Here is a 27,900-nt window from a genome sequence, read left to right as displayed (position 1 = left end):
TAGATAGATCTAATATCCAATCACATAAAAGTCTAAAACATGTAATTTGGCGCGAATTTGCGCGCCCTTTCTTCCTCTAAACCTCACTTCTTTCTTCACCATATTTTCATGTCCTACTTTCCAAAAATTGCTGCTGCGATTCAATCAATTAATTCGATCTCTTCTATCAGATTACGATCGGTAAGCTTCTCTTTCGATCTGATTTTTCTAATAACATCAATTGTACTCCATATTGTTTCATGCTTAAACCCTAAATTTTTAATTTTTTTGTTAACATTGTTTTATTACAGTATCTAATTCATGAAATTTGCTTCATTACTGCTTAATTTCATGTTGAATTATTTTTCTTTGTGAATAATTTCAATTTCGTAGAGTGAAATGGTTACATCATATCGGATTTCTGTAAAAAAATGTTTTTCTATTGCAGAAATTTCTCGATTTTTGTGCCGTTTCGATGGCTAGTGAGATTAGAAACGTTAGTAATGGAACAAGCAATGATAAAATTGATTTGAGAAGGGGATACCAAGTAGTTGTTGCGGCAACTAAGGAAATGGGTATTGGGAAAGATGGGAAATTGCCATGGAAATTGCCTTCTGACCTTAAATTTTTTAAGGATATTACTTTGCAAACTTCTAATGCTGAGAAAAAGAATGCTGTTATAATGGGGAGAAAGACATGGGAGAGTATTCCTCGTAAGAATCGGCCTTTGCCCGGTAGACTTAACGTTGTTCTCACTCATTCTCGAGATTATGATGTTGGAAGTTTGGATGATGCTGTGACTTGTGGAAGCATCAATTCTGCTTTGGAGTTGTTGGGAATGCGCCCGTATGATCTTTTGATTGAGAGGGTGTTTGTCATTGGCGGTGGTCAGATCTTGAGGTTGGCATTTATATTGTGTTTCCATGAATATTGAGTAGGAATGTATCTTTTGCATAAAGGGTTTAATGCTTTTTGTATGTAGGGAGGCGCTCAATGCTCCAGCTTGCGATGCGATCCATATTACTGAGATTGAGACCGATATAGAGTGTGACACATTTATGCCCCCTGTGGATAATTCTTTGTTTCAGCCTTGGTATACGTCTTTTCCTTTGGTTGAGAACAATATACGACACTCTTTCGTTACATATGTCCGTGTGAGAAGGACTGCGGCTGATATTGGTACACATATCAATACTGCCAAAGCACTATCTAGTAAGTTTGAGGTACAGGACTTCTCCTTCCTGCCTCAAATGGTAATTGATAGACATCAGGAGTATTTGTACCTTAAGCTAGTTCAAGAGATCCTGTCAAGTGGGAATCTCAAGGATGATAGGACAGGGACTGGGACCCTATCAAAATTTGGTTGTCAGGTACATCAAACTGTTTGTTTATATTAAGTTCGTATTTTGTTTTTGTTTTGGTCTTTAGTTATCGATTTGATGGTTTTTGCCTGCAGATGCGGTTCAATCTGCGCAAGAGTTTCCCACTTCTTACTACCAAGGCATGTAATTTCTAATCAAGTTTCCAGCTTATTGCTTCTCTTTATGATTTATTTTGAGGATTTTAGCTATTTATGTTTTCCTGAAACGGCTTGTTGATATGATCATACATATAGACTAGGATAAATAATATGGTGAATACTGGATGCTAGTTGTGGAAAAAATCTATTCGAACTCTTAAGCTATATATACTGACAAGTATCTTTATCATTTGAAATTACAGAGGGTATTTTGGCGAGGTGTTGTAGAGAAACTATTGTGGTTTATTAGTGGTTCCACAAATGCCAAGGTATTGTATACAAACTCTGAGAATCATTTTTTTTTTTGTTGATTCAAAATTGCTTTCTTTTTAATGAAGTTGCTGCTTCCTTGCTGTTAATCTAATACTTATCTGAGATTCACACTAGGCTGAAGATGCCTTCGAGACATAATGCTACTTTTTTGTGGAAATTACCATGAACTGCTTAGTCTGTTTTTAATGCTACGGAGTATGAGCTAATTTTCCAAGCCTGCCTTGATGCAACCTCTGAGTTTTTGATGCTTTGCATGGTAGACCTTCTATTGAGGGGCAATTTTGAATTCTATTTCAGACCTAGCTTTCAGTGAATTGTTAAATGTAAATTTCACTTCACAACAGTGGACTGTTGCCATACCCTTATCAATTTAGGCATTCAGATTTCAGATGCTGAAATGGATAATAGAAAAGAAAGGCACAATAAATCACCAGAGTGAATGCAGAAGAGTTTGCTCAAGCATGATGGACTATTCATCTATGAATACATATTATATCCTGGTTAAGAGGAATATATAAACTTGCATATAAGATTCACTATCTTGTACGTAGTAAATAACTATCTTCCTTCCGTCAAGTGTCTATACTAATAATGGTTTTAATGACCTTTGGGTTTGATAACTGAAATTCAAGGTGTAAGTGTCTAACAAGTGTTTTCGTTTTTTCAGGTTCTGCAAGAGAAAGGCATACATATTTGGGATGGAAATGCATCCAGAATTTATCTTGATAGGTTAACCAAAAAATTGCAGCTCAAATTTTGTCTGGTTATATGTTATTGTTTTGCATATATGCCTTGACATGCATCCGTTCCTGTTGCAGCATTGGTCTACCAGACAGGGAAGAGGGAGACTTAGGACCTGTATATGGATTCCAGTGGCGGCACTTTGGTGCTAGGTTGATCCATAATGTTCGAGAGATTTTTATATGTTGCTTGACATGAAGAAGCCAGATGTTAGTTCTTATGTCTACTTTTTACTTCTACAGATATACCAGCATGCATGCTGACTACACTGGGCAAGGATTTGATCAGTTGTTAGATGTTATACACAAGATTAAGAATAAGCCAGATGACAGGCGTATCATCCTCTCAGCTTGGAATCCTTCTGATCTTAAATTAATGGCATTGCCTCCATGCCACATGTTTTCTCAGGTATTTGTTGAGATTCAAGTTATTTGCTTTTATGTATTCTTTTATTTCTTTGGTGCTTACTTTCTTTGTTACAGTTCTATGTAGCAAATGGTGAGCTATCTTGTCAAATGTACCAGCGGTCAGCAGACATGGGCTTGGGGGTTCCCTTTAATATTGCGTCTTACGCTCTATTGACGTGTATGATTGCTCATGTCTGTGGTAAGCATATTTGCAGCTACTTTTATCTATCCTTTGCTCAGGCTAGTCGTTGATTTTGGATGTATATTCTTAACAAAATTTTCTTCATTGCAGATCTTATTCCTGGGGATTTCATTCATGTCATTGGAGATACTCATGTTTATCGCAACCATATTGCGCCTTTGCAAGAACAATTACAGAACCTTCCTAAACCTTTTCCTGTAAGCATTAGTGATGTAGCTAGCTTTGATTTGATATAAGATAGTTACCTTTTCTTTTTTAGGCTATTGGGTTTCTCTCTCCAAATGAAATCTAATGTTTGTATTTTAACAGGCTTTGAAGATCAACACTCAGAAGAAGAATATAGATTCTTTTGTAGCAACTGATTTCGAGCTTGTGGGTTATGATCCTCACCAGAAAATTGAAATGAAGATGGCAGTTTAAAGTTCACTCTTGACTGTGAGTCTGTGATGTTAATATTAGCCATTGATTAATTGAAATAATGTTATCATGTTGCCTTTTCAAAATCATGTATACAGTTGCCTATTTATTGATCAGGTATTCAAGTCGCTACAATATGTTTTATGTATTTACTGTTCTGAGTGTCTGAGTTTTTGTGTTGTTGATCCTTGATTTTACTTAATCTAATATTTTGCATTCATTTGGCAATATAGTATAGGAATAATATAGAATGTTGATACACGATTAATGAATAGAAAAGGTAACCAAGATTTGAAGCTCTAAACATCCTTTATAGAAGTTGTAAATTTAATACACTAGATAATTATTGCAAGATGTAAGTCCCATACTACCATTACATTTCCTTAGGGGGTCATAGCATTGTGTACTATCTGGAACATATGATTCCTAATTCAGTATTTGAACACTTTCCTTGATCTCCTCTTCAAACTCCTTACTTTCCACTTCTGCTACCTCTTTCTGCTGAGTGCTTCTGAGATCCTCACTTTTCTTTTTCTCAGCAATGAAATTCATTAGCATTCTCAGTGCCTCCTCTGAATTTTCACTTTTCATCAGCTGTTCACCTACTTCTGCAGGGGTGACCTTTTGTTTCCTGCACCTGTTGTTCAATTTCCGTCAAAAGTAGGTGTTCTGTGATGCCAAGGTAATTTGAAGAGAGTATTCTGAGTGCAGATTGGGTGCAATAGGACATGTGGATATGCAAATCCATCCTTCCTGGTCGCAAGAGTGCTGGATCAAGTCTGTCTTTGTGGTTCGTTGTGAACACAATGAGCCTCTCATCTCCACAGCTTGACCATAACCCGTCCATAAAATTAAGCAAGCCTGATAAGGTCATCTAGGTTGTAGAACAGAAAAATGTCAGTTCTAGATCATTACTCATCAAAATTTCTCTTAGAATAATTTTCAATAACTACCTCATTCCCTTGTTGAGAATATGAATCTTGAAAGTTTCTCTGGCGTGCCTTCATCTTCTTCTGTAAGTCGATAAAGCAGTCAATGTCTTCCACCACGAGTATCGATCTATTAGCTGTTGCTATCAGTAGTCTCCTAAGGTCAGAGTTTCTCCTAATATCAGTCAACTCTAGATCATATATATCAAAATTTAGATAATTAGCCATGGCTGCGATCAGACTAGGCTTTCCTGTACCCGGAGGTCCAAAGAGCAAGTAGCCGCGCTTCCATGCTTTCCCAACTTTCCTGTAGAAGTCTTTCCTCTTCACAAACCTGTCCAAATCCTCCATTATCATCTTCTTCATCTCCATGTCCATGGCTAAAGTGCCAAAATTTGCTGGGTGATCTAGATTTACAGATTGCCAAACCGTCCCCGTGGTCATATGCATTAATTCAGAATCCAGTGTGTGCAGCTTTGGGGTCTTTTTCTGTTTTTTGATCACCTGTGCTTGTTCTAGAATGTGCAGGAAGTAGGTGGTGAACACCATATCTTTGTGCTTCTTATGAAATCTCAAGTTGTAATATTGGATCTCATGATTCTCATCGATGAATCTCTTTGTTTGCACCTGTTTAGTCACTTTTTTCCAAGTAAGCTTGACTCCATTGAATATGTCAATCACTTCTTGATTTTTATCCATGGAAAATTGGATATTCGACTCTTTGATAGGCAAGATGGCTCGGAACCTGTGTATAAATGCAGAGAGTTTGGTGCCCAAGTAAAGGTCTGCAGCATAAAAAAGCTGGTTTTTAACCATTCCATCAACTTCACTGATGATTATGGTTACCTCTGAGGAGATAGAAGCAAAGAGAGCCCTGATTTTATTGGAAATGTAGTCTTGAAATTCAATGGGTACGTTGTCTCTAGCAATGCTACGTATCAGCATAGCGGCCGCAGCGGCAGAGGTAGCTGTGGAGATTATCGTTTTAACAGTAGGCATTTGGATGTTGGTGTTGAACATTTTGAGAGGTTTTTCTGATCTTGTTTTAGAAATCAGGTATGGAGTGTTTTAAGGTGCTGCATTTGGTCTTTCCTACTGTGTTTACTTAAATAGAGAATGTGGATATGCAATGGAAATTTTGAATTTTAGTATGGAGTAATTGAACTTTTTGGGAAATTGGGAGTAGTGGATTTTGGGTAGTTTCAGTGTTTCACTGTCAGTTCCTATAAGCTTTTTCTGCACGTAATAAATTAATAATTGACCCTGCTGAGTGCTGACTATAAATTGAAAGTTCAGAATCAGAAGTGATGATGCTTTTTTTGTTTTTTTATTTTATTTTATTTTAGACTCACAGAACACAGAAGTGATGATGCTTCGATGTCTTCCTCTGTTTCTTTTCTAAAGTTACGTAAAATTTAAATGTTTTGGAAGTATGTAAAATGAGAATTCTTGGAGTATTTATCTTGGGAGTAGGCAAATATTTTGATAAATTGGAATATATGCTTTTGAGAATAGGTAAATATTTTATTGAATGAGAATAGTTGCTTTGGGATTATGTAAATACTTGCTCTATATTTACTAAATAAGAATAGTTGCATTAAAAGTAGGTAAATACTAGAGTAAGTGTGTAAAAACATTATTCCTATTTTCAAATATTTACATGATCCCAAAGCAACTATTCTTATGTACTTCAAAAACTCTTCTTCGTTCATGGTAAAATCTTAACTTTCGACGGAGTACTCCATATTACTCTTACCAACACATGAGATTTAAAATGTGCTGGCCTAAAATGAAGCTGTTATGTTTTTTATTTTTATTTGTTTAATCACAGTTTTTTTTTGGGAGTTTAACAATATTATTGATATAAGTCCTATTAATACAAGTACAAAAGATAAAGGTATCCTTGTATATGACTGCAATATATCCTTGTACATACCAAGCTAAGCTTGGTCTAATGGTAAGGATTGTACCTTCCAAACCTTGAAGTTGAGGGTTTAATCCTCACTAGAGACACTTTGAGAGTGGGGATCCCTTACCCTTTCCTCCCCACTCTCAAAGTGTGACTTGCAAATACCGGACTAAAAAATCCATGAGGGTTGAGGTTTGGTCATATCCTTGTACATCCAGGTGCATGATTGATATAAAAACTTGATCTGTCCTACAGTCCTACTACTACATACGTAGTACTACATTGTATAATTATTCAACAAAAAAAAAAATATACTGCATTAATACATTGTATAAACTCTGATGTATCTTCACTGTAATTAAACTATGACCGTTCACATATATCATGTAATAAGGCTTTTCACCAGATTTCTTTTCCTTAACAATCTAAGCAATCTAGCAATATGTTTAAGTGTATAATAGTTGTTCTGAGGTTGAGGAAACTGCGACTTTAATCTCTCTGTCACTGAGACAACAATATTTGAGTATTCACTTTGTTCTCGAGCCATACGTTCCTTGACCATTATTTTGAACCTGAGAAACAAATCGTCCATGTCTGCCTCACTAAATGCAGTTGTAAGGAGAGATTCTTAATTCAGTATTTGAACACTTTCGTTGATCTCCTCTTCCAACCCCTTACTTCCAACTTCTGCTACCTCATTCTGCTGAGTGCTTCTGAGATCGTCACTTTTCTTCTTCTCAGTAATGAAATCCATTAGCATTCTCAATGCCTCCTCTGAGTCTTCACTTTTCATCAGCTGTTCAGCTACTTCTGCAGGAGTGACCTTTATTTCCTGCACCTGTTGTTCAATTTCCGTCAAAAGTGGATGCTCTGTGATGCCAAGGTAATTTGTAGAGAGTGTTCTGAGTGCAGAGTGAGTGCAATAGGACATGTAGATATGCAAATCCATCCGCCCTGGTCGCAAGAGTGCCGGGTCCAATCTGTCTTTGTGATTCGTCGTGAACACAATGATCCTCTCATCTCCACAGCTTGACCATAACCCGTCCATAAAATTAAGCAAGCCTGATAGGGTCACCTAGTAATAGAACAGGAAAATGTCAGTTCTAGATCGCTACTCGTTAAAATTTCTCTTAGAATAATTTTCAATAACTAATTTACCTCATTCCCTTGTTGAAAATATGGATCATGAAAGTTTTTCTGGCGCTCCTTCATCGTCTTCTGTAAGTCGATAGAGCAGTCAATATCTTCCACCACGAGTATTGACCTATTAGCTGTTCCTATCAGTAGTCTCCTAAGATCAGAGTTTCTCCTAACATCAGTCAACTCTAGATCATATATATCAAAATTCAGGTAATTAGCCATGGCTGCGATCAGGCTAGACTTTCCTGTACCCGGAGGTCCAAACAGCAAGTAGCCGCGTTTCCATGCCTTCCCAACTTTCCTGTAGAAGTCTTTCCTCTTCACGAACCTGTCCAAATCCTCCATTATCATCTTCTTCATCTCCATGTCCATGGCTAAAGTGCCAAAATTTGCCGGGTGATCTAGATTTACCGATTGCCAAACCGTGCCCGGGCTCCTAAGCATTAAATCAGAATCCAGTGTGTGCAGCTTTGGGGTCCTTTTCTGTTTTCTGACCACCTGTGCTTGTTCTAGGATGTGCTGGAAGTAGATGGTGAACACCATGTCTTTGTGCTTCTTATGAAAGCTCAAGTTGTAGTATTGAATCTCATCGTTGGCTCTCTTTGTTTTCACCTGTTTAGTCACTTTTTTCCAAGTGAGCTTGACTCCATTGAATATGTCAATCACTTCTTGATTTTTATCCATGGAAAATAGGATATTCATCTCTTTGATAGGCAAGGTGGCTCGGAATCTGTTGGTTAAAGGCGATAGTTTGGTGCCCAAGTAAAGGTCTGCAGCATAAAAGAGCTGGTTTCTAACCATTCCATCAACTTCACTGATGATTATGGTTACCTCTGAGGAGAAAGAAGCAAAGAGAGCCCTGATTTTATAGGAAATGTAGTATTGAAATTCATTGGGTACATAGTCTCTAGCAATGCTACGTATCAGCATAGCGGCCGCAGCGGCAGAGGTAGCAGTGGATATGATCGTTTTAACTGTAGGCATTTGGATGTTAGTGTTGAACATTTTGAGAGGTTTTTCTGATCTTGTTTTTGTGATCAGGTAAGGAGTGTTTTAAGGTGCTGCATTTGGTCTTTCTTATTGTGCTTACTTTAATAGAGATTGCGGTCGTCTCTAGTGGATACGCAATGGAAATTTCAACTCTAGTGTGTGGAGTAATTGAACTTTTTGGGAGTAGTGGATTTTGGGTAGTTTCACTGGCATTTCCTATAAGATTTTTCTGCACGTAATAAATTAAGAATTGACCCTGCTGACTTTGAATTAGAAAGTTCTGAAGTGATGGGGCTTTGTTGTGTCCCATTGTTTTTTTTTTCTAAAGTTATGTTTGAGTTATTTTAACCGACATTGAGTAAAATGTTGTGGGAGTAGGTAAAATGTTTTCTACGTAGTATTTGCTGTGGAGTGGGAGTAGGTTTGGTAAATGAGATATATGCTATGGAAATAAATACAGTAAATATTTTGGTGTATGAAATAATTGTTTTGGGTTATGTACATACTACGTACTTGTATTTTGTAATTGAGAATAGTTGTATTGAAAGTAGGTATGAGGGTAATTGTGCAAAAATATACTAGTATTGGAAATAATAGGAAAATTTGCCAATTACTACTGCGTATTAATGTCATTTTGAAAATTACTACCACGAATTAAAAAACTTGTGAATTAATACCGTAAAAATTTTAAAAATTTTGATTTTACTACCAGACTCCACTTTAAACCATTTATGACGTCATATTTGATCTTTAATCCTTGATTAACCATTTACAAGACCTTAAAAAAAAAAGAAAAATAAATTCCCCCCTAACCCATGGGTGGGCTGGGATGGGGATGTTATTTTCTTTCATTACAAATTAAACTGTAAGTTTTGCAGACTTGTTCATTCTTACAAAATATGGGTTAAAACTTTTTTTTTTAATATAAAAAATTAAAAACCCTTTCTTGATTGTGAAACCTTAACTTCAACACATGAGACCTTTATAATAGTAAAATAAAACTTTTTTAAATATTAATTCATTAATTTACGGTTATCATTCGTCAAAGAAAAAAAAAAAAAAAAAATTTAAAAAAATTACGGTTATCATTGGGGAGTTGAACAATATTTTTGATGCAAGTCCTATTAAGATACAAAAGATGAATGTATCCTTGTATAAATCCAGGTGCACAGTTGATATAAAACTTCATCTGTCCTATACTCCTATGTATCCTTCACTGTAAATAAACTCTGACCGTTAATATAGATCATGTGATAAGGCTTTTCACCAGAATTATTTTCAATATGTATAAGTGAATAACAGTTGTTTTGAGGTTTAGAAAACTCCAACTTTAATCCCTCTTAGTCACTGAGACCACAATATTTAAGTATTCACTTTGTTCTCGAGCCATACGTTCCTTGACTATTGTTTTGAACCTCAGAAACAAATCATCCATGGCTGCCTCACTAAATGCAGTTGTAAGGAGAGGTTCTGTAACAGCTCTTATAGTCTTGGCAATGAATTTGGCTCGGTTTTCGAGGCTTCGGTCTGTGTCAACGCTCCAATCAACTGTAAAAGTTTCAAGTTTGTTAACAGAAAATGATCCTTCAGCCTCCACTAAATTTTTTATCTCTTCCACTGTAGGAGCGTAAAATGGCATGTTGAATCTGTCTAGTTTTTCCTGTTCAATCAAACCCTGCAGAACACTAGAAGAGTTATATATGGCTCAAGTAATGATTTAGTCACCCTTTCATGTTGTCATATATAAAATTGTGGATTATGACACGAACATATAAGTGTGAACTTTAGTATTTGTATGTACTTTTTACCCGAACTTATTCATATCTATCTGTTCATATATATGTGTGTAAATAATATTTTGACGCCCTCATCAGAAGTCAGAATTTAAAAACTTGTTGGCGTTTTGGTTATATTGGCAAACTTGGGAGTATTTTAGGATGAAAATAATAAGACCATAGTCACCTCTAGAACCATAGTTTGAATCGTAGAGCCAAGCAATTCCCAAATTGAATCAGGGTCATTTCTCTGAATGCTACCCTGCAGAGTCAAGACCATACGGCCACCAGGTACCATCTCCTTCGCTCGTGACCTCAAGAAGAGAGTGAAGTCCCTCTTAAACTGTGCATAGTATGCCTGTAATATCTCTGGAGGGCTTGTTTTTGCTATGTATATATTCCCTTTGTTCAATGCTTCTCCAATGCTACTTTCCAATTCTCTTGGTACCTGCCATTGCAATCCCACATCCAAGTTAAGAAATAATGTACCTAGTATATGCAGAAAATAAAGACATGAAGTATAATCCCAAGAAGAAAATATATCCATTTTCTTTGCATATGCACTAGAAGTAGTAGATCTTGCTCTGCATCAAGGGATTTTATGTCATGCTTCTCGCTATAATGTGACTACTGTTTTTGGTCATTCTACAGTAGTATTGTATATATGGTGTATACGACGTGGTTATACCTGTGAGAGCCAATGAACACTGTAAGACGAGTGTACAAAGTGAAGGAATTGGTCAGGAAAAATTCTTCCATAGAATGATTTAGGTGTTCCTGATACTGAACATGGTCCGAAATCAGTGCCTTTTTCTTCTTTTAGACTCTGATAAAAGCTTGGGAGCAAGTTAAATATAGCATTGAAATCATTCCCTGGGAGATCATTGAGGAATACTCCAAATTTAGGGGATTTTCGATTAAATTTCTGTCGTTCCTCATCAATTATATCAATGATTTCTGAGACTACCAACAACGAGTTAGGCCCGGAAGAACAGCCTAAGTCAGCTATCAGTAGACATTCTGGCTGTAAGGCATGGTACAGATCTCTTATGCTTTCTTGTAGTACCGGCCTCGCCTTGTTTATCATGGTTCTCTGCTCCACAAAACAAGAAAAAAATAGGCCTTAAAGGGGTAGCTGTACAGTAAACTGAACATGTATGTGTGTGTTAAATTTTAGTACAATACATTTATGATTTTATGGAAATAAAATTTTACAAAATTTGAATAATTTTCATACTCGCCTCATGATTGGGTTTCCCTTTCCCATGAAAATGGCTCAATTAAGCGAATGCTGTTTCAGAAAAGGTTCTACACGTTTTATGTATCTCAATATGTCACGTTATATTTGTATATGTGACTATTATATCCGAACAAAAAATGAATGTATTTATAGATGTTCAAAGCCATTTACGTTTACAAAGGTGATTAGAGATGTTCAAACCTGAAGTAAGGAGTTCTTTGCATAACTACTTTGCCCATCTCCTTCATGTGGAGAACATTCTCTACTTCCATGTGAGCACCTATCTATTATTTTCACTCTAGTCTAAGTATAGTATTAATGATAATTTTATAAGTTTTGTGTCTTATATATTCTTTACATTACTAATTCAGGTGTAAATATATGCGTACCAAATAGGCAAATACTACAAGCTTACTAAATTAGTCCTAAAACTTGAGTGATGGTACTGTAAGTGCAAAGGTTGTGCTGCGTGATTCACGTCTCTGCTAATCCATCTTCTTTCTCTCATTTTTAAGCTCTTATTATTATTAAAGCTTTCACAATATTTAGTGTCCCATAAACCTAGGGTACCCTGGTAGCTTAAGGGTTAAGAAGGAAGTTCTACATTATTTAAAATTCAATTTTATTTATTTAAATTCTTATTTATTTAGTTTTAACTTTTAAGTTTCTAACCAGAATTCTACCAAACATTAGGGAGTAGACTATTGCATCTACTTTCTCAAGGTGATCTTTTATTCCTCTTAGTCAAAGTATAAAAAATGGAAGACATATTACTTTATTAGTTTTTAGAAATTTTATTGTAAGTTATAAAATCTAAAGTAGAACCCGAGAACAATAAAACCCCTTGCGCAATAATACTACCTCCGTTAATTATTATGTGCAACAAAAGCGTATTATTTGTGAGATATAAAATATTTTTTTGTTGCACATAATAATTAATGTAGGTAATAATAATGAACAGGAGAATAACTGTGTGAGAGTGTATGCGACACACATGGTACTATACTACTATGTACTGTGTGTGTGAAACGTGAAACATGCACCAACGAAGAGCATGATTTTCCGAGCAATCGTTAACCGTTTGCTTATAGGAGAGACCGAGAGACTAGGGAAATCAAGGTAGTCTCTCCTATAATAATAAAGTTGGTGACATTAGATGACCCTTTTTCTCCCTCCGCTTAACCTCACGTTTGAAATTTGGAGTTAATCAACTATTCTAGCCTCTTATCTCATGATTTTCCGTGCATTTGGAATATTGTATGTATAACATAATTTGTTTGTAAATAGTACTCTGCACTCTGTAATACTTCATACTAAGTTGTTTAGTATTCCTTCTCGATTTCTACTTTCTTGCTTACCCAGTGGAAAGCTGAACAAATGCAGCCTAGATCTTCAATTGGTTAGTACAGATCCTTAAGCCTTAGATTTACGTTATGCCCCAGCCTTAATCCACTTTTATGTGGTCTCTCTTCTGCTTTGGCCCTTCCTTTTCTCTTTAATTCTTTACTCTCTTTTTTATTTTCTTCCCCCCTTAAAATAAAGTGAATCTTTCATTTACTAAAATTCAAACATAAAAAGGTAAGTTAATAAACAAGCATCTAAGGTGTCACGAAGTAGTTGTGTCGTAAATTTTTGTACTTTCATAGGTAGAAGTGGAACTCATTAGATATTTAAGATTGGAATATGTAACATCCTAATGGTGGTTGATATTTTAGGACATTTATCTTCTACATAAAATCCGGCATTATCTACAACATGTTATCTTATTATTGGATGGAACAATAAAGTACGAATAAAGTGGTGGTCCCAAACTCAACATATTTGCTAACATGGTTTTGCTAAAGATGAAAATTGTTACGGGGTGTTGTCTTGCAAAAATGGCTAATTATAGGCTTCCTAATTGCTAGCCTTAAAAAGAATTGAATAAAGAAGGTTGGCAAGATTAAAGGATTTCCTTTGAACTTAATCAAATTAATTAGGTATAGTACTAGATAATGATCCATGGATGTACACCAGCGTTCTTTTGCCTTTATTATCTTTATAATTCTGCTCCACCTAATAACTTAGCTAAAAACTTCCAGATCATTCATTAAATTATATCAGAACCAACTTCCTTTTGGATTGTACTAAACATAGGTTATGTATGTATTATTTATAAAGTACCTAAAAGTACTAGTATTAAATCTTCAATAACATTGTATCACACATTGCATGATATTGTTATAAATTACGAGTTTATGACCTTTATATTGTACTGTGTAAAAAAATGCATCTATTCTGTGTCACTTAAACCTTCGAATTCTTAAATAGTTAAACAACTTGAACATGGATAACATGAACTTAAAAATCTTCGCTCTAATTACAATTATCAATTGGATCTATATGTGATACTTAAACAATAGGAACTTTGAAATTGACAGACTTATATAATATTCCTTCATGTGAATTGGCTTACCAAGAAGATCATCAACATATACTGGCCATCCACCAGGAGGTAAGGAGGACAGATTCTTTAGGGTATAAAATTCTCATTGTCTGGTTCTTTTTTTGCATCTAGATACCGAAAATTCGAACAATTTTAGCAGCAGAGGATATATCATGTATCAGTATATTGCATCATATGCAGTAGAACAAAATAAATGTCATAGATTTTAGATTTTGCCCCTTAACAGACAGATGCATTTCATCTCTTTATCATATATTCTTCTTGCTTGGCTACTTGGGTATTTTATTTAATTTTTTTTTTCTCCTTTCTTCCATCAAAACTTTTCCTTGTATTTTGACCATCAAATTAGAAAATAATATTCATAAATAAATGTATTTATGTTACATTTCACACAAATGAAGAAAGAGACATAAAATTACATGAAGAAAGAGACATAAAATTACATGAAGAAAGAGACATAAAATTACAAACTGTTAGAAAAAGAAATACCACAGCACATTGCTTACTCTATAAATTCGAAATATTATCTACCAAGGAAAATGGTCTTTATGGGCTACACGTAATGAAATTAATTTGATCGACTTACCTTTAAGGTATCAAGTATCAACAATCATGTTTATAATGATAATAATAATAAGTTAATGTTAACGTAGCTCTAAGGATTATGAATAAGAAGTTAAAAGTAAATATAAAAATATAGTTGCAAGTGATATAACTAAACGTGGTACACGTTTATGGCTTTAGCCTTTTATTACCTTGTTCAAGATATACACATATGAAACTTTCCTTTTTCACTTTTACTGTGGATTTGGTTATTACGTTCTAGCTCTTACCTTCTCAGAATTGATACAAAAGAGACAAAATAAGGTAATGCTAAATTGCTAATTTAAGATTTTTTTTTTTAAAAAAATATATACATACATACATCAGTCAATCATCAATAACTTAATACTAAAAGCGAAACCACTGATGACACATGTCATCCAAAAGTTGAAAATTTTCCCTCCACTTTTTTTTTTTTTTTTGGTTGTCTATCGTTTGTATGAAAAGTATTTATAGCTTATAATATTCACCTTCCACAATTGTATTTTTTCTATACACACTCAAATGAAATATTTTTTACTTATTTATTTTTCCTTAGGTAATTTGGTTATCAATCAATAACTTAATATTAACAGCGAAACCACTGATGACACATGTCATCCACTAGTTGAAAATTTTCCCTCCACTTTTTTTTTTTTTTTTTTTTGATTGTCTATCGTTTATATGAAAAGTATTTATAGCCTATAATATTCACCTTCCACAATTGTATTTTTTCTATACACACTCAAATGAAATATTTTTTTACTTATTTATTTTTCCTTAGGTAATTTGGTTATAAAAATGAACAAATAAGTAGTATATTAAGATACTATAATTTTTTTTAAAGTATATAATTGTTAAATTTTGTGTTAATGTTATACTTTACTATACAAGTATAATTTAATAAAAACCGTGCATTGCATGGTATATATATATATATATATATATATATATATATATATATATATGTGGACTAAGTCTTTGTTCTTTCCACCTTGACCTGTTTATCTTAATTTCACTTATTTTAGGTCTAATAAGTTTAAAGTTGAGTAATATACTAATATATATAAATAAACTAAGATCAAAGGTAATAAATTCAATCGATATTATAAATTCAGATAAGATAAACTCAAGGGCTAAGGTGACATAAAATGAAATTCAAATGAAAACAACACTAACTTAAGCCAATAGAGCGGATTTATTTCCATGTTGACTTGCAAACAGATTAACAGAATATATTAACCGCAGCATCTGAATATATAGCCATATCTAAGAGCATCTGATTCCGTTAAAGAATGAGATCAGCTAGTAAAGACAAATGTTTAACTTTGTTAGTGACTTTTGCTAATCAACATACTTAAAAATTTCATCATAATCTTGGTTTATCAGACCCATGTCAAAACTAAGTTGAGGCCTAGATTCGAATGATTCGGTATTCCCTTCACTCATCATTATTTGTAATTTTGTCCCAACTCTTAATATATAATTGAGGAATGAACTATGACAATTTTTTTTAACATCTGATTCTATTCCAGGGGATTATTCCCGAACGGAGCTTGTAGGGGACATGCCTAGTATAACAAGTCTACTTAAAACAGAGAGTGGGATTGGAACTTAGTACCTAATAACCTATGGCTATGTATATGTAACCTTATCAAACGATACATGGTCTAGTGGTAAAGGTTCGTATCTTTTAACCTCAAGGTTTTACTTTAACCTGAGCTTAGTTGAGTTATGCGAGGTTTCAATTTAATAGGACACTTCCTTCTTTCCGTATCAAAAAAACACGTACTAATAAAGACCTTAATTGTGATAAAAGAATGGAGTCCAGGAAATTTTCCAAGCAAAAAACTTGTATTTTTATACTAAAGTTTAAAACCCTTAAGGCAAACTATAGCAAATAACAAGTACACTACCATTTTCAGAAGTAAAACTGTACAAAAACCTTCCAAAAACAACTAACACCCACGCCCCCCCCCCCCCCCCCCCCCCCCCCCCCCCCCCCAAATCAAAGTAGTACTATTGTACAAAATCTACTCTATAAGAGCAGAGTACTCTTCTTCTCTCAAAAACCTCTGTTGTCTAGCTATAAAGTTTTCTACTATCTTCTGAAATTCTTCAGTACTCATATGATCTTCAGGGTAATGACCATCCTTTGCAACCTTATTACATCCACAACCTCTCAAGCTCTTAATCTCCGTGTTCGATCTTCGTAATCCACAGCACTTATTCTCTACTACCTTTTCCCTCCTCACCTTCTCTGACTTACTCCTGTGGTAGATTTTGATCACCTGCTGCTGTTCTGAAGTCGAAAAAATCATTGCCATCATCGCGTTTTCCTCTGGCATTATCTGTTTTTTAACATATTTTTGAACTGTCTTCATGTTCTTACGCTCTAATGAAGAAGTTTTTGGTGACTTAAGGTTGCTGTTTAGATGCCCTGAGTTCACAAAAAGAGTGATCACGATTGCGTTCCCTAGGATGAACACGAACTGAGGGCTAACTAGGAAGATAGATAAACTGTTGATGAATTCATTTGAAAGCTGGAATAATGCTAAGGGTAACTGAAATGATAGCCTTGAGATCACTGCAAGAATTAGGATGATTTCGAAAACTCGAAAAAAATGTGTGATCTTTCTTAGTTTTTGGTACCTAAGTTTGATGGATTTTGCTTTCTCTACTTTGATGTGGTTTATGTTTAAGGGATTCATTTGCTAATTTAGAAAGTTGAAGAGAATTTTGCTAGCAAATCGTTTTGTTGCTAGCTTATAAGTCTTAACCAAAAAAAAGAGTTTGGAATATTGAATTTTGTGATCAAAACATAGTTTGATGAATTAAGTTTTTGGATATTAAGAGGGAAAATTATTGAAGTATGAAGGAGAAATAATGAGAAAAATGGTTGAGTTGGGTGCACAAAGAGTGAGTGAGCCACTATATATAAAGGCAAAGGATATAAAGTAAAGTACACTAAGAGTAATTAGTTTTAGTGATATTTTTTAGAAAAATTATTTGAGTGTGGGTTTGGTATACACAATAGAATAAGGAACATCTTTTCTCTTTTAGTCACTTTTACTAAATCTATTATCTATGATTTAATTTATTGCTTATTTATATGTTTTAAAAATTATAATGCTACCTCCACCAAAGTTTTATTTTTCCCCATTGTTGAAATAATAGATGATACTCCATCCATATTAGATGAGTAGATTTTTAAAAAAAATAAATAAATAAAAAAATATTTCCATTGTTATAATTAACTCTTCAATTGTAAACACTACATTATTAGGGTGGCTTATAGAGCATGCCTATCAAAAGCTCAAAATAAATATTATACTTGAATTATTCGAGGGGAAAGATTAATTTATTGTTGCAAATCCGAATTCAATTAATCAATTGTATTGTAATTTAAGCTCAAAAACAAAGATCCTTCTATTTAAAAAAAATAAAAAAATAAAAAAAATCTAAGTGAACTATAAACAAAGATCCTTCTATTTATATAAAAAAATAAAATTAAATAATAAAATCTCAAATTCTAATAAATCTAAGTGAACCATCAATAGTATTTGTGTAGATATACAAAAACTTGTTTACAAAGCATGTTATTTTTAGAAATAAAAGGCATATAACATGATATTCATAATATAGCTATACCTAGTAATTAAAAACTCAATTACTAGTGACATAAGGCTCATTTTTCTTTAAAATTTCTTAGATATACCAAATTACCAAGTACATGCCAACCTTATCTCTAATTTAATATATGCAAGTTATGTAAGTCATGTAAATGCTTCTTCTAAAAGTCCCTTTGACTTCATTAGTTTCATTCATACACAACACACAATTACTATTCATGTAAATTCAATGTTCACTATTTCAATATTTTTTAAAAAAATTTCATTTTACCAATTCAAATGCATAGAATAAAATTAATAAATTAATAATTGTATCTTGACTAATTATGTGCACTAATTTTGTCTAAAATCAGTCAAAATAAGTTAAATTAAACAAGGCCAGATTAAATAATTACTTAAGGTAAACTATCATGTTTGATTGTTTTAGCTAACCCCAAGAGTGAACTAGGTTAGAAGCTAAATTGTCACATCCTAAATTAGGCTCTTTGCCATTAAGAAGTGCCATGTGGCAAAAGACAATATTATCATTGGCCATCCTTTTCTTACTTCCTTACTAAGATAGTGTCACGGAAATTAGCAGCCATAAATTTTAAAATCAACTTCCACCGTGCTTGACAAAATTCACTTTAATCATAACAATTACTTCATAGCCCCACCAAAAAAAATAATGCAACAACTTTAGTCTAAAAATTAAATATAATGTATACTTGTATACGATATGTCTTGGGTCTTTATTTAAATTTTTGGTGCTTTATTTTAATAGGTCCCTTCAAATTTTACCGTTTTTCTGTTAAACTTTCCGTTACTTTGAGACCATTATGGAGATATCAAAATATGGTGGAGACATCACATCAAATTAGTTTCTCTCTTTAAGTTTTTATTTTCTTTTTGAAAAGATAGTGCTACGTTACAACAATCAATTTTTCGCGTATCTAACCATATACTAGCATCAAGGGTTGCAGACTAAGGGCATGTTCTCATTGATTGAACTGAACTTATTAGAGTTGAATTGAACTGAGCCGAACTGAACTGAATTGAGCTGAAATAATGAATATTTTATGAGAGAAGGAAATTAGGAGCTGAACTGAATTGAACTGAACTGAACTGAACTAAACTTATTAGAACTGAATTGAAATGAACTGAAAATAATCCTGATGAGAACAGGGCCTAATTGCACCACTTAGTTTGGGCATTGTATAAACTTTTGGTGCATTAGTAACGTGTTTTGATGTCTGCATTTGATGGTGCTTACAATTGTTTGTTAAGGTAGGGTGTACTTACATCACAAGTTAGTCGTCGGAGACGCATATGTGCCCTTACATGGCATGTTTATTGTGCAGGTGATGGATCAAAATTAATGCACAATTTATATTATTTTTTAGGACACAAAATAATTTGCAATCAAGCGGAATTTGAATGGAGACACTTACAAGTTACAACTCATTTGGTACGGAGTAAATGGTTATTACAGAATACAACACATGTAGGTTGTCATAATGATAAAGTATCAACAAATTTCATTGATTAAAATCTATATGAAAAGATCAGTAAAAAAAGGAGAGAGGAAAACGATTTTTGTAAGGGAAAAAATGATATACTATATATACATTAAGGGCTACGTATATAAGTTAAAAGCCTAAAAGGAAAGGAACTAGGTATAGAAATATTAGAATAAAGCAAATATAAATTAATTTCAATATTTACTAATCTACTCATTATTTTTTTCACAAAAAGGTGATATGAATATCAATTTAGGAAGTTTATACAAGTCTTATATGTGGAGTAGCATAATTCCAGTGAGTTTTGTAAGCCGTAGTAGTAGAAAGCCATAGAGAACTTCTAGAGCTAAAGTATTACAAGTACTTTTTAGTGATGAGATTTGACCCTTTATTGACCATATTTTCAATGTTACTAGGTTAGTATTAAGTAATCAATTACATACTAATAAAAGCGAATCTAAGAGAACACTTGTAAATGCGTTATTAAAAAAATTCCCGCCAAAATTACTTTTTAAAAAAAATATTATTACATTAAAAAAAAAAAGATTGCATTTAGATTATGACTTTTTTTTTATATAAAATCTAAAGTAAACTTCCTAAAATATCGACTTGCACATTATAACTATCACATATTTAAATATTTTCTCTCTCATGTTTTTATTGTTTTAATACAAACTGTATTTCATTTTTAATACGAACTGTATTTCACACGGTTTAATACTGATCAATCGATTTAGTTTTTTAATATCTAATTATATTTTCATTATAATTAGCCAATATCCGTGCATTACACGGGGTTTCACCTAGTAAGTACTATAAATGTGAAATGTCTAGAACTCTTCTAAAAGAGTAGAATAAATATCTCTGCTTTAGATAAATAATACTTCGGTATATATTATAGTAAAATAATAGTATAATAAAAAGGAAAATTTGAAAAATACCATGTATGGTAATCAATTTTGACATTATCCCCTCAAGTTTTTTTTTTTAATCTTACCACCTAGTTTTTTCCAAAACCTTTAAAACTCTCACCGCTTTTGCAAGTGACGTCATGGGTCCCACTTTTGCATTTTCCCTCTCTTTCCCCCTCTCTTCCCTCTCTTCCCTCGATTTCCCCTGTCTTGCTTCTCCTTTCTTTCTATCTCTTCTCCTTTCTTTGTGAAACCCTAACATTCAACACTCATCTTTCAATCTCTCTCATTTCTTTGGTATTTTGGGCACAATCACTTTGGTATTTTGGGGTGTGGTGGTGTATTTCTTTTTTTTTTTTATGCATATGAACATGATCATCTAAATGAATAATCACCACTACAATGTTAGTGTTTTAGCCCCAATTGCATGATTTAATTGTGTTTTCGCCCCAATTACTTGTTTTAATTGTCCAACTATTCATTCAATTTTCAATTCATGGACCCTTATTTTTCGAATTTAGCAAAACCCCCAAATTGATTATCCAAACCCTAATTACACTAATCAATTCAATTCGTTGAATGTTAGATTGTAGAAATTAATACCTAATTTGCGAAATTTGTGTAATTGAAATCAAATTTGATAGAAGAGATTGAAATAAGGGAGAAGGAAGACAGGGAAATCAAGGGAGGTCGAAGGAAGAGAGAGGGGAAAAGAGGGAAAATGAAAAAGAAGGACCATAATGATGTCACTTGCAAAAGTGGTGGGAGTTTTAAAGGTTTTGAAAAAAACTTGGTGGTAAGATTTAAAAAAAAAAAAATGAGGTGGTTATGTCAAAATTGACTACTATACATGGTGGTATTTTTTAAATTTTCCTAATAAAAATAGTTTTAACTTTTGTTTTCACTATAGTGTAGTATCTTTGATCATGTAGTTCACTTTTAGAGATAGAATTTTAATATATATATATATATATATATATATATATATATATATATATATCATGGCCAACCCACCATTTTTATATACAGTACTTGGTAAAAGATTTAGGCTACATTTTTTAAGTAGGCATTTGATAGTCTTTTGTTATGCATCAGTAGCTAGCTAATCTAGCTATTAGATATGCTCAAATCTCAACGGCACGCACATTACACTTGAACATGCAAACTCCTTAATTTAACAAATTGGCCAATATATGCACACCTCGCATCAAATCACTCCGGATCATCCAACCTCTAGTACTATACAAGCAAACTGACTTAGAATTAATTGAGTTGAATTCAGCTTAAATTGATCAATAAACTATCTTATAAGCTATACACTAAAGTCCCTTCAAAAATTTAAAGATGTTTTCTATTGTCATGCTTTAAGCTTTAAAGTAGGACCAAAATAATGAATTGTACAAACATCACATATAAAAAGTGAAGTGAAATGAATTGAATCTTAGTTAGGAGGTTAGGATAACACATTAACACTAGACTACAAGAGTATTAGTTGCTTCACTAATAAAGGCCATTAAACAAAACATTAGTAATAGATTAAGTTTTGTCATGATATAATCCTATATAATATAATGCACAAATTGGCTGACAAATTTTGTGAATGATTGAAACTTTTGGAACCTATACCTAAAGCAAACCTAGCTAGCCAATCTTTGTCTTGGTCAATTATTTATTTTATCTGACAATGATCTATGTGGACATCCTGCAAAAGGGTAGAAAAATTGTGCTAAAATGCTCTCAAAATTATCAGCATGTGTGCTTCATTCAATTTTCTATATTTCAAAATTATGGAGAAAAGTGGTAACTCTATTATTTTGATTCTAAATTGCATGTAGCTGATTCAAAAGATACATCTTTTTGTCTAACACAAGTTCCCACGAGAGTTCTGTTTAGAGAAATGGAGAATAGATGTGGTAATGAGAAAAACGCGTAATTGGCAATTTGCTATGAATTTTAAATTTTTTTTTATTAGGTACGTAGAGTTTGTTGACAGTCACAAATAGAAAATAAAGTAGGCAGAATTTAATTTTAAATCTACTAATTAGTATTGTCATTTTTTTTTAACAAATTAAAGTATTGGATAATAATAGTGCATGCATAAACAAGTTGCAAAAGACATCAAATATTGTACAATGTACACCATATACTATACTATACTAACAAATTAAATGAAACACGCCCAAAGTTCCAATTGGAAACCTACTTGTGTAAATAAAGAATGAAGCGTACTCGGCCTCAAATTCTACCATCATGGGCATATTGTATACAAGAGATGTGCCTAGATCGTGTATTCGTTTTAGTTTATACCCATATTATTATTAGATGAATTCTTGATTTAGAGATAAATAATTACAAACAAACTACCAAATTTAGAAATTAATTTTTTTTTTCCATGGAGTATATTTAGTTAATGTGTATGCATGCAACTTATAAATATGTTTGTAATAATAAACCTTCAATCTTAGACAAATACTCGTATGTATTTGAAAGGCTAGAAAATTTAATTTGGTCGGAATCTTTTTTATTTATCACATTTCATACTGCATTTCTTATTTCATGTGATTTGATATTTGATTGTTTGAATCACATGCAAGAGAGAGATGCTTATTCCTCCATTTCTAACAAACTTTTTCCTTATCACAAATTATACTTTTATACTTTATGTCTCAATCTCTTCGATGCATTGGAGCATGATAATTAGTATACTATAATATCCTGCTAATTAACCAGTGGTGTATGCTTAAAAAGTGGATTTTGTCACGTCGGATATGACCATAATGCATCAGATCCAACATAAATTCTCATGCAATATGACAGTCTTCGTAATCCACTGCATTTTCCAACTCATTTCCTAATTTTTATATCTTTATGTACGAATATATCCCTATGTACGAATAGAATTTGACTTTCACGGTTATAAATATTACCTCGACTCGAGTCCGTCCACGACTATTATTATATAATCATATAATTTATCTTAGTAAACTTATTTTAAAATAATCTATGAGAATATACATTAAAACTAAACTAGTTTCAAATTTATTATATGAATAGTTTTCATAAAATAGTTTAACGTTTTATCTAGTACTGATACATGGCATTAAGAATGCTTTTGAGTTCAAGGTCATTTCGATTTAAAAAGGAGATGATGTATTATAGGTCTTCGTAATCAGGTATGTATTTGTTTAAGAGATTCAGATATACAAGGACAAATTATGTGAACGAAATTTAATCTCATATAACCAGGTAAGGGCCTGTTCTCATTGACTGAAATGAGCTAAATTGAACTGAACTGAACTTATTAGAGCTGAACTGAACTGAATATTTTATGAGAGAAGGAAATTAGGAGCTGAACTGAACTGAACTTATTAGAGCTGAGCTGAACTGAACTGAAGTGAAAATAATCTGATGAGAATAGGGCCTAAATATGAAAACAGATTTTTATTCTTTGCTGACATTTATCAGATTGAAAAAGAAGTACGTACTTCATAATTTCATATCCTAAGTGAATCCAAAGATCTGTAACCCATGGATTGGGCCCATTCTTGTTTCAATTAATTACATTTTCATCATGGCCTGGGCTTCAATTACACAAGCCTCTGGCTCATAAGAAGTATAAATCAAGGCCCAATCACTTCGACACTACCATTCAGTGAGCATGTGACTATGAACCAAATGAGTGTTATCTGGAACCATGTAACTCCACCAGTTAGTCACTTTGTCATATAAAAGCCTGTGGTGGGTTTTGAGTTGATCTAAGGAGGTTGTGTATGTACCCTGTTAAATTGATAGTATAAGGGCAAATGGACAGTACAAACCAGTCAACCATGGCCTTCTGTGGATCATAGGGAGCAATCCATCTTTTCTTTCCAAGTTCAAAATTGTTGAAAATTATCTAAAAATGAAAGCTATAATCCGTTCCACACTATTGAAGAATTTTTGAGCATTTTTTACAAAATAAATGAATGTTGGGGGTGTTCATAACAATTGATTTAGAACCATAATAGGCCTACTAATAGGTATATATAAAGTCTCGAGACTAATTATGTTTGATTATATGACTGTTTTAAAATTATAACTAGTGTGTGGCCCAGGCGATGCTCTGGTTTTTTTTAACACTTGTAATTGAATAGATAGGTTCATTCTTTATTTATTTATTCATTCATTATTGTTTATAATTTATAATAGTTTTTCATTAAACCTTTGAATAAATTATTTATGGAACACCTATTGATTAAATATACAAACGTGTTCCTGTAAAAAAAAAGTTATATAAACATGTCCTTTGTTTATAATTTATAATATAATGAAAATAAAGACATAATTATTATCAAAATAATTAAATAACTAAAATTAATTTATAACAATAGTTAATTTTTCTTGCTTGTATGTATTACCTCGATTAGCATAATTAGCAAATAATAGGATCGATTTATTTTATTTTTTCCTTTTTTTTTTTTTTAAGAATTGTAATTATTAAATGTTCAGATTTCCATCCAATGCATATATTTATATATTTATGAGTTGAGTATAAAAGCATGATTAATATATGGATGAGATGGTAAGACACCTAATGCATATTTTTGTGGTAATGAGTTCGAATCTCATGATAGACATTTTTATTAGAATATGCTCATATTTGAAAGATGACATGGTAAGGGTGCCACGTGGCACATAAACGTTTTTAAAAATGCTTTTTAATATATAAGCATACATATAGATATAGTGATATAATAGAGATAAATCCAATTACTAACTCAGTGGTCTATTAAGGCATTGGAAATTCTTCATTACATTATCATAACCAAGCCCACCCATTATCATAAACATGTAGCCCACATTAACTTCCTTTAGCTAGTGTTGTGAGAATGTAACCATGTATCACTAGTCAGTCATATAAATGTCCAAAGTAGATTTGAGGAAGGTGTAGTTGATCAAGGGAGGGGTGTTTGTGTGTGTACTCGCATGTGTAAGGGTGTTACCAGCTAAATTGATAACATTAAAGCAAAGTGGACAATTCCTACCACATATAAATGGATAATCCTTCATCGGTTTGCCATTACCAAACCCACCTTATCATTGTAAATGTATGGGTTACCATACCCTAATCCACCCATTATCGTTGTTTAAGGCAGGTAGGGATTGTTGTTATATGTGTCACACACCATTCCCATCATCGAGTTTGGTTGTTTATAATTGTTCATCAAAACCTTTGTTAAGAGTACAATTGTATTCACAAGTTATCTCAGGCTTAGCAAAAACAATCATGTGATAAATTCCCCTAATCGCCAAAGCAATCACTTTCAATCATTTAAGGACGGAGTAGAGCAACAAGAATCATGAAAAAAATACGCACTTCCTAATAGAAACTTTGCATTCTTAACACACTGAGCAGATAGAAATAAAATAGGTTCTCAAAGGCCAAGTTTTCTAGTCGAGTATTTTGCCTCAAAGAAAGGTCTCAAAAACAAAATTATCCTACAAGATTGAAACAAAACTAGCTGCCCATGGCAACCATAACAGATGCACTAAAGAGAAGAATTAAGCAGCAGCAACTACTTTCTCATTGGTTGATCTGGTGTAAATCTGCAAGCTTGAGTGATGAGCTACCATCTTAATAGCACCCCTTGTCACAAGCTCTCTGATGGCCCTCCTTGCAAGAGATCCATTGATCTGATAGAAGAAAACCCAAAAACGTTTTAGATGAATCAGTAAAAGGAAATAGTGTAGCCAAAATTTTGATGTTGCAAAAATAACTTAAGACTGACATCAGCAACATAACATTGATCTCACCATCTCAGGGCTAATCAGCAATAGCTTAACAATGCCATAAGAACTTACATACTTTCGTATACTTAACAGCTGTTTCAATACTAACCAAGGGATAGGCAGAAAAAACAATGCAGCTGCGTCCAAGGGAAACATCACCAGGTTCCCATCCATAAATAAATATACCCGATGAGATGGTCATTTCAATTTAGTTTGATCAGTCACTCGTCTCACTCCAAAATAAAATCAATTCCAATGAGATGATTAAGGTGCCCCTCCTCTCAAAGGGATATAAAAAAAGTAACCAAACACCTCTCCACTATGCGATTTGTTAAGCAAAATAACACTCACAGTCAAACTACAGGAATAACTCACCCATCAAACAATCTAATTGCTTCATTGTTTTACCTTATCATATACTTAGTTCACACTATATGTAATCACCCTATATTAGTCACTCAACAAATCTCGAAAATCATACTACTAGGGGAAAAAAAAAAGAAAAACAAAAAAAGCAACAAATTCCGCACATCAATCTTTTGTGTATATCAATCAAAATTGATCAGCTCACATTACTGCAACTACAAACAGTAACAACTGGCCACTTAATTATCATGATAAGTAATGCCTTAATACATTTGCAGTAATCTCTAAACAAAATAGCTAGAAATGAACACTAAATTCTGACTAAGAAACCCTAAATCTTAAAACAATTTCATTGTCCCTAATCAAGAGAAAATCATTGGAAACCCATCAATCTTGATAAATGCACAAACAACACTCCTAAACGCACTACTACACATCGTAATATAAATCATACTCATATAAATCAGATCACATAATAAAAACCTGTTTTATTCTTTTTTAATATATTTCAAAACCCTAACTTACACAATCAGGTCAAAATACCCAAATTGATTACAAACCTAAACAAATATCTGAACTTTAAAGCGAAAAAATCAAATCAAATTAAAAACAAAAAGAGCGAGATGAAATTAAAGAGAAACCATACCCTGAAACGCTCAGAAAGAGTAGCAGCAGTAACCACCTTCTGCTTAGCAGCTTCAGAAAGAAGCTTGTCAAAAGTGGCGTTATCAAACAACACCAAGTTGTTCACCTTTTCCTTTTGCTTTCCCTTACTCCACTTCTGCAATTTTTACCCAAAAAAACCCATTAATCTCAAATTAAACATACAAATTATCAAAGATAAGGAAATTAGGAGATGAATTATTAAGAAATTAACCTTCTTCTTTTGCTTTCCACCTCCAGATTTAGCCGGTTTTGATGAAGGTGCAGCCTTGGTATCCTTCTTTGGAGCCTGAAAATTAATCGAAAAAAAACCCAGAAAATTAAAATCGAACAATAAAAGATGAATCGAAGAGCAAATCTCTGAAATTAGAGTATAGAGAATTAGAGAGAGATGAATACCATGGTTGATGAGAGGCAGAACTACAATGAAGAGAGAGAAAGTGAAGGAAGGATATAATAAAAGGGGTGAAGCGAATTAGGGTTTTAGATGAATATATATTCCTATTTTTTA

At 33.0% G+C, this 27,900-nt stretch overlaps 4 protein-coding genes and 2 pseudogenes across 4 annotated transcripts; 1 reads left to right on the top strand and 5 right to left on the bottom strand.

Moving 5' to 3' along the window:
* The first annotated feature begins 30 nt into the window (after window positions 1–30).
* Window positions 31–3,745, top strand: LOC145589861 (bifunctional dihydrofolate reductase-thymidylate synthase 1-like). The gene is made up of 11 exons (XM_081646551.1): window positions 31–180; window positions 428–879; window positions 962–1,349; window positions 1,436–1,480; window positions 1,702–1,767; window positions 2,439–2,500; window positions 2,590–2,664; window positions 2,755–2,920; window positions 2,995–3,118; window positions 3,212–3,318; window positions 3,431–3,745. Exons 1-11 carry the CDS (start codon window positions 109–111, stop codon window positions 3,539–3,541), a joined length of 1,668 nt encoding a protein of 555 aa, XP_081502677.1. The 5' UTR covers window positions 31–108; the 3' UTR covers window positions 3,542–3,745.
* Window positions 3,746–3,946: 201 nt separating this feature from the next.
* Window positions 3,947–5,487, bottom strand: LOC145588148 (AAA-ATPase At3g50940-like; annotated as a pseudogene).
* Window positions 5,488–6,563: 1,076 nt separating this feature from the next.
* LOC145589862 (AAA-ATPase At3g50940-like) lies at window positions 6,564–8,565 on the bottom strand. The gene is made up of 2 exons (XM_081646552.1): window positions 7,535–8,565; window positions 6,564–7,451 (listed from the first exon to the last, which is right to left on the bottom strand). Exons 1-2 carry the CDS (start codon window positions 8,519–8,521, stop codon window positions 7,005–7,007), a joined length of 1,434 nt encoding a protein of 477 aa, XP_081502678.1. The 5' UTR covers window positions 8,522–8,565; the 3' UTR covers window positions 6,564–7,004.
* A 1,271-nt stretch (window positions 8,566–9,836) lies between these two features.
* Window positions 9,837–11,793, bottom strand: LOC145589117 (S-adenosyl-L-methionine:benzoic acid/salicylic acid carboxyl methyltransferase 3-like; annotated as a pseudogene).
* A 4,789-nt stretch (window positions 11,794–16,582) lies between these two features.
* LOC145589116 (uncharacterized) lies at window positions 16,583–18,716 on the bottom strand. Its single transcript, XM_081645677.1, has 2 exons — window positions 18,614–18,716; window positions 16,583–17,136 (listed from the first exon to the last, which is right to left on the bottom strand). Exons 1-2 carry the CDS (start codon window positions 18,714–18,716, stop codon window positions 16,583–16,585), a joined length of 657 nt encoding a protein of 218 aa, XP_081501803.1.
* A 7,215-nt stretch (window positions 18,717–25,931) lies between these two features.
* Window positions 25,932–27,900, bottom strand: LOC145589860 (small ribosomal subunit protein eS25). The gene is made up of 4 exons (XM_081646549.1): window positions 27,789–27,900; window positions 27,604–27,678; window positions 27,373–27,507; window positions 25,932–26,264 (listed from the first exon to the last, which is right to left on the bottom strand). Exons 1-4 carry the CDS (start codon window positions 27,789–27,791, stop codon window positions 26,133–26,135), a joined length of 345 nt encoding a protein of 114 aa, XP_081502675.1. The 5' UTR covers window positions 27,792–27,900; the 3' UTR covers window positions 25,932–26,132.

The sequence above is a fragment of the Chenopodium album genome, chromosome 17, assembly GCF_948465745.1.
Source record: "Chenopodium album chromosome 17, dcCheAlbu1.1, whole genome shotgun sequence".
Classification (NCBI taxonomy): domain Eukaryota; kingdom Viridiplantae; phylum Streptophyta; class Magnoliopsida; order Caryophyllales; family Amaranthaceae; genus Chenopodium; species Chenopodium album.
The sequence above is the reverse complement of the archived record's forward strand: the minus strand, read 5'-3'. Positions and strand labels throughout refer to the sequence as shown.